Source organism: Trachemys scripta, chromosome 1, assembly GCF_013100865.1.
Source record: "Trachemys scripta elegans isolate TJP31775 chromosome 1, CAS_Tse_1.0, whole genome shotgun sequence".
Classification (NCBI taxonomy): domain Eukaryota; kingdom Metazoa; phylum Chordata; order Testudines; family Emydidae; genus Trachemys; species Trachemys scripta.
Window position 1 is genome coordinate 669,812 of NC_048298.1, and position 6,186 is coordinate 675,997.

At 51.2% G+C, this 6,186-nt stretch overlaps 1 protein-coding gene across 1 annotated transcript; it reads right to left on the minus strand.

Moving 5' to 3' along the window:
• Nucleotides 1-18: 18 nt before the first annotated feature.
• GCC1 (GRIP and coiled-coil domain containing 1) lies at nt 19-5,281 on the minus strand. The gene is made up of 3 exons (XM_034763285.1): nt 5,207-5,281; nt 3,432-4,517; nt 19-1,763 (listed from the first exon to the last, which is right to left on the minus strand). Exons 2-3 carry the CDS (start codon nt 4,476-4,478, stop codon nt 459-461), a joined length of 2,352 nt encoding a protein of 783 aa, XP_034619176.1. The 5' UTR covers nt 4,479-4,517; nt 5,207-5,281; the 3' UTR covers nt 19-458.
• Nucleotides 5,282-6,186: the final 905 nt, after the last annotated feature.

The following is a 6,186-nucleotide window of genomic DNA, read 5'->3' on the forward strand; positions in this document are numbered from 1 at the left end:
ATAGTGTTGCCCAATCTGTTAAGTACTTTTCCTTTTATTTTTAGGCCATGAGCCTATTTGGAGTTTTAAGACCCAAGCAAGTGACCTAACTTAGTAAGTTTTCTCCACTCTACACTTGACAGGTTAAAAATAAGGAACATTTGATTAAAAAAAAATACTGATCTCATCAGTGGGGAACCTCCTTTTATGAAGTCTGAACCCCGAGTGAATTCTTGTGGCATAGAAAGTTGTGGTCCTAGTGGAAGTACTGAGATGACCATTTGTTTTTTGGCCTAGTGCTAATTGCACGAGTCTAAAAGCTCAGTACTCTGCTGAAGGCTCCCGTGCCCTTGACACATGATGGACACACATAATTAAGTGCAGAGGTCCTGGGAAGGATGGTTAGTTCTCCTCGTACAGTTAGAAAACAGGAACATGTCACCATAGAAGTAAAGTAGTTATGAGCAGGCCCCGGGTTCTCATCTCTTCCCAGAAAGCCACCAACTGCTGTTGGCTGAATGTCTCAGAATAACCTGCTTCTCCTCCGGACTGAAGTGCAGTATGGTCAATATGGCAGTTAGTGTCTGCTGACGGCCCAGTGAGTCCGGTAAGGTCAAGAACCGATAGACTATGTTCTTGAGATATTCCAGGTTGGCTCCCTCTCTGCTCTTATCCCTTAAGTTCTTCTGGATATGGTCTTGAAGGGTGGATACCTCTTCCCTATGCTTCTCTTCCTCAACCAAAAGTCTCTCCTGGAGCTGGTGAACTTCCTTCTCCAGTTTGTGCTTCTGCCTCCTTAAGGCTACAATTTCTACCTCTTTCCGGGCCAGCTGCTCTGCATACAGAAAGAAAGTGGGCTCATTGGTGGCAGCAAGATGCAGAGCCTGGGTGAGGTTCTCAGAAGAGATTGCACCCATTAAATCATCACCGCTAATGTCACTCCCTGATGCTAGGTAGTTTTTGGATCCCTGAAGCCCATAAGGTATGGCTAGAGACCTCAACTGCTCCAGCTCTTGGTCCTTTTCAGACAGCACCGCCAGTGCTCTGTCCCGCTGCTTGTGCATCTCTTCCTCCAGCTTTAGTGCCCTTTCCCTGTAATCCAGCTGGCATTTCTCTAGGTCCTGTCTGTGGACCTGCTGCAGGTGGGACACCTCTTGCTTCTTGGCTTCCATTTCTTGCTTGTGTTGCTTTTCCATCTCCTCACAGGAGAGCCGAAGTGCAACGTATTTCTCCTTCAGCTCAGCCAGCTGTTCCTGGGTGTCCTCTAGCTCTTTGGCCAGGTTGCCATCTTTGGCTGACTTGTTCTTGAGGACCACTTGTGCTCTCATCTTGTACCTTTCAAATTCCTCCTTCAGTTGCTTCAGCTCTTGTTGATAATACAGAGCAGTAGCCTTCTCCCCATCCCCAGCCTCAGTGCCCTTTGGCAGCTCCAGCTCACAGAGCTTCTCTATGTCCAAGGCAGGCTGACTGTTCTTGGCTGCCATCTGCAGCAGCTTCTTCAGCTTCTCCATTTTGTCTTTCAGAACATGAACATCCAGGCTGTTTTCCTCAACGTGAATGTCCATTGGGGATCGGCTGGAAGCAGCGATGGCCAGAGTCTTGTTTTCCAGGTCTAACTGCACAATGCGGTCCTTTAGTTTCTGAATGGTCATTTGGTCTTTTTGTTTGGCTTTTTCATAAGTGCCAAGCAGCTCTGACACCTCAGAGACCTGGCTCTCCAAGCTGGCCACTCGGCGCTCCTCCATCTGGGCATGCTGACGGAGCTGCTCTTCTGCCTGTGCAGACTGGAAACAAAAGGAGCACAGACAGGTTACACTTCTGTTTTGTTTCATACTGGAAATTTGTGGCGGGAATTAACCTCGGTCTCCTGAATCCCAGGCTAGCACCCTAGTCACCGGGCCATCCTTCCTCTCTCACAATCAAGTCTGGGCCATTACACAGCTAGTCTGGCCCATATTTAAAGGATAAATAAACAAAGGATCAAATGAAACAAGAAACAATTTTCTATTTGCATTCCCCATTCTCAAGCAAGACGTGCTGCTATGCCACACCGGCACTGGCAATGAGAGGCATGCCAGCACTGGATCTCTTAAGGCCCTGTTTTTCATAAGGAATTTCTCAAAACCTGTGTGTAATCTAAAGGATGCAGTAGTCGCAACTGCACTGGGTACAACTGCAGCATCTTGCGGAGCTAGTATTATAGCCAAATTCAAGTAATCTTCTCCACTGGTCAGACTTCCTTGGGAAATCCTCTTGGTAGAGGCCATTTTCCAAGGACAAGCCCACAGAAGAGTGCGAGGCCAGAGATAAAATGAAATTAACGCCCATGTGTTATCTGGTGGAAGGAATTTTCTAGACATTTCCAAATCCAGAGGGGAAGAAAGAATTCTGGAATGTTAACAGGAGGAGTTGGAGATTTTATTCTGGAATTCTTTTAGCAGCAAATCCAATTACTGGAGATGATTTCTATCCCCTCTTTAATATGGGTTCACCTACCCATCGCTCTCTTCCGCCGTATCCCTGGTTTCTGCCCTTCTCTCTCCCCACCTGCACGAGAGGCCTTTGCCCTGTTGTACCCGCCCCCCAAACGTTACAGACAGTGATCACAAAGGGCCTCAACAGCAGAGCTTCTCCCGGAATACCATGAAACTTACAAGGACGGCACAAGACACATCAGTTTCACGTTGCTCCCACCAACATTGAGGAGCAATTGCCAATGGCAGCATAAGATCTTTCTCAATGGAACAGACAATGGTCCTTGTAGTCTGATATCTGGCTGCCAAGGAAGGTGTGAAACTGTCAAAATGCATCTCATTGTGCATGCAGCACGATAGCAAGAAAAGAGGAAAGATTTTTTCATGACCCCAGCCGGTGACCAGCTCAGCCCCTGAAGCTGAAGGGTTCAAAGCCCTTCTCATTTCACTTTATCTTACTGAGTTATTTACCTTAGCATCCGTTGATAGAGAGTTCTGTTGATTTACAAAACACTACATTAAAATTATTTCTATAATAATTTCAATGAACACTGCTTTTGCACTGCAGGATCTTGAAAAGTTTTACAAAGGTACAATCATAGGAACTGCCACAATGGCTCAGAAGTGTTCTATCCACTCCAGTATCTGGTCTTGGACAGTGGCCAGGATAACATGATTCAGAAGGTGGTGTAAGAAACTCTATAATGGAGAATTATGGCATACCTGTTCATAAAAGAAGTTTCTTCCTACTCCCATTGGTTAGTGGTTGACTTTTGCCCTGAAGCATGGCAGTTTGTATCCTTATTAAGAAGTTATTCCTTCTAGTGGAACAGTAGATTTTTTTTTTAAATCTCTTATTTATGAAGATGCAGGATTTAGGTCAACCCAAACTCACTACACATCTCTGTGCAGTCACTATTGCTTTCTTCCTATACAAGATGTTGGTTAGTGCACCCTGGTGTACAAACAGAGAATTACCTTTCTCATCTCTTGCAGCAGCTGCCCTTGAAAGTGACTCTTGAGGCTGGCCATCTCATCCTGCAGCTCCTGCAGCCGGGGGTCTGGCTTGCTGTTCTCTTCCTGCACAGCCTGCAGTTCTCTCTTCAGCTCCTCCACCACCCTGCTCAGCTGCTTGGTCTGCAGTTCAGACTCTTCCACACGGTCAGCCACGTACACCCTTCCAGCCAGCGCTTCCCTGGTCTCCTCCAGCTTTAGCTCCACATCCTGGCGCAAGGTCCTCTCACTTTGCAGCAGCTTCTGTAGCTCCCGCAGCATAAGGGCATGGTCACTCTGCTCCTGGGCCCGGTCATGTTGCTGTGTGATTAGACGAGCTTTGGTCTCTGCCAGCTGCTCCTGGACACACTTCATCTCTGCCTCCAACTTGCTTCTCTCTTCCTCAGCCTTTCTACTGGCCTCATCCAGGTCCTGCTTCATTTTTTTCTTGTCTGCTAGGTATGAGGCTTCCATGCGGGATTTCTCTTGGGTGACTGTAGCCAGGGAGCTGGTCAAGGTGGCCAGCTGAGTCTTCAGCTGGAGCACCCTTTTGTCAGCCTCAATAGCGGCGGCTGGCACATCCCCACTGCCAGTGCTGACGCCACTCTCTGATCCACTCGCCTCCTCCGATTTCAGAAGGGAAGACCCAGCTGTGGTTCTCTCATCTTCTGTCCCCAGTTCACCCTTGGCACTGGTCAAGCTGGCAGCAGTGTCCACACTTGTAGCTGTCCCCATGCTGTCTTCACTATGAACAGAACTCCTGTCATCAGCAGAGTCAGCAAAGGAAACATTGGAGCTGGCAATGTCTTCAAGGTGAGCTCCACTCAGGCCAACGTCTGTCTCGTGAGACACGGACAACACTTTTAAGCTAGCTTCCAAGGCTTCCTTTTCCTTGAGCAAGCTCTTGTAGGCTCTAACAACATCCTTCAAGCGAGTCTGGTACTGAAGAAGCTGTTTCTTCTGAGAGTCAATAGTCTCCAGAAGATCTTTTTTACTAGGACCACCTCCAAAGTTCATGCCAAACTTCTCCATGACTCCTCAGCGGCTGTTCAACTTTGCGGCTCATGCAACCTGAAAGGAGAGAGAGAGAAAAAACATGAGTGAAGGCTACATCAATAGCCTTAGCAAGTCTTAAAACAGATGACTGCAGGCTACTGTATGAGGCAAAGTATAGAATCACAGAATATCAGGGAACTCAGGGGGTCATCCAGTTCAACCCCCTGCTCAGGACCAATCCCCAGACAGATTTTTACCCCAGTTCCCTAAGGGGCCCCCTCAAGGATTGCACTCACAACCCTGGGTTTAGCAGGCCAATGCTCAAACCCCTGAGCTCTCCCTGCTCACAATGCTGACCTCACTCCAGCCACACAGAGCTCATGGGCTACGAAAGCTGTAGAGCACTAGCCCAGCACATAGTGATAGTCTGAGGCGCAACCCCCCACGTCAGACGATGGTGAACGCCAGCGCCCCAGCCCCAGGAAAAGGCGCAGACCAATTACAGGCCTGGGCACTTCCGTGAGTCCCGAGTAACCCCAGTTTTGTCACTGACTCCCTGGCACCCCCCCCCGCTCTCTGCGCCTCACTTCACCCGTCTGTAGAAGGGGCCAACACCCCTCTCCGGGGGCTGCGGGGCCGGGGGGCGGAGCGCGACTCAGGCCCGCCAGGGCCCCCGCCCCGGCCTCACAGCCACGGCCCCAGCCGCTCCCTGGCCGTAGGACCCCGGGCCCGCCTCACGCCCCAGCAAGGGCGTTTCTCCTCACCCGGATCTCCACCTCCGGCTCCACCGGAGTCCGTCCGACCCTCACCACGCATGCGCGTATCCCAGAGGGCTCGCGCCTGCGCGTTCCGCACCGCTGCCTTCCACAGCGCGTGCGCGTAGGACGCTGGTCACCAGCCGACGCTTGCTGCTCATGCGCGAATCCCCATACTCCCTACGAACGCTCGCTAACGCATGCGCATAGCCCGTAATCCCCGTCCAACGCCCGCCGCGCCTGCGCGAATCCCCGTGGCTCCCTTCCAACGGTCGACGCACATGCGCCTGTTGGCCCCGTTCGACTGTAAATGCGCGAGCGCGCGCTCCGGGCTGTCCGCCGCTGTCTCTCACTGCGCATGTGCTGATTGCAATGAACTCTTACTCCGCGGCCCGCAGACAGGCCGCGGCGTGACCTAGTGCGCAGGCGCACTCCTGGAGGCAGGGGCGGGGCCTATTCGTTTGGGGGCGGGGCCTCGTGGTTAGCTGCAGAGCTGTGTCTGGAGTGCTGGCGTGGTGTGGACACCCTGCTAGCAAGCCCCCGGGCTAGGGTGACCAGGTGTCCCGGTTTTATAGGAAAGTCCCAATTTTTGAGTCTTTTTTNAGGGTGACCAGGTGTCCCGGTTTTATAGGAAAGTCCCAATTTTTGAGTCTCTTTTTCTTATATAGGCTCCTATTACCCCCCACCCCGTGTCCCGATTTTTCAGATTTGCTGTCTGGTTACCCTACTCCTCCTGGCGGTGGGCACGAGAGGGGCCCGGAGCAGAGAGCGCAAGAGGGGGAGCTGAATTTGCTGCAGACCCTGAGTACCAAATCCAGGGGTGTCCCGAGAGGTGGCAGGTGCTCAGGCGGTGGCGTGCAGAAGTGAACGTGACGCCTTCCTTTCTAGGGACCGTCCTTGCAGAGGGGGCTGTCTCACCGTAGAATAAACCCCAGTCTCAGACAAAAAGAAGAACAGGAGTACTTGTGGCACCTTAGAGACTAACAAAT

Coding starts and splice junctions, on each gene's coding strand:
- GCC1 (XM_034763285.1), bottom strand. CDS start 4,478: ATGGAGAAGTTTGGCATGAACTTTGGAGGTGGTCCTAGTAAAAAAGAT. Junction 1,764..3,431: donor TGCTGCAAGAGATGAGAAAG/GTAATTCTCTGT, acceptor TTTTGTTTCCAG/TCTGCACAGGCAGAAGAGCA.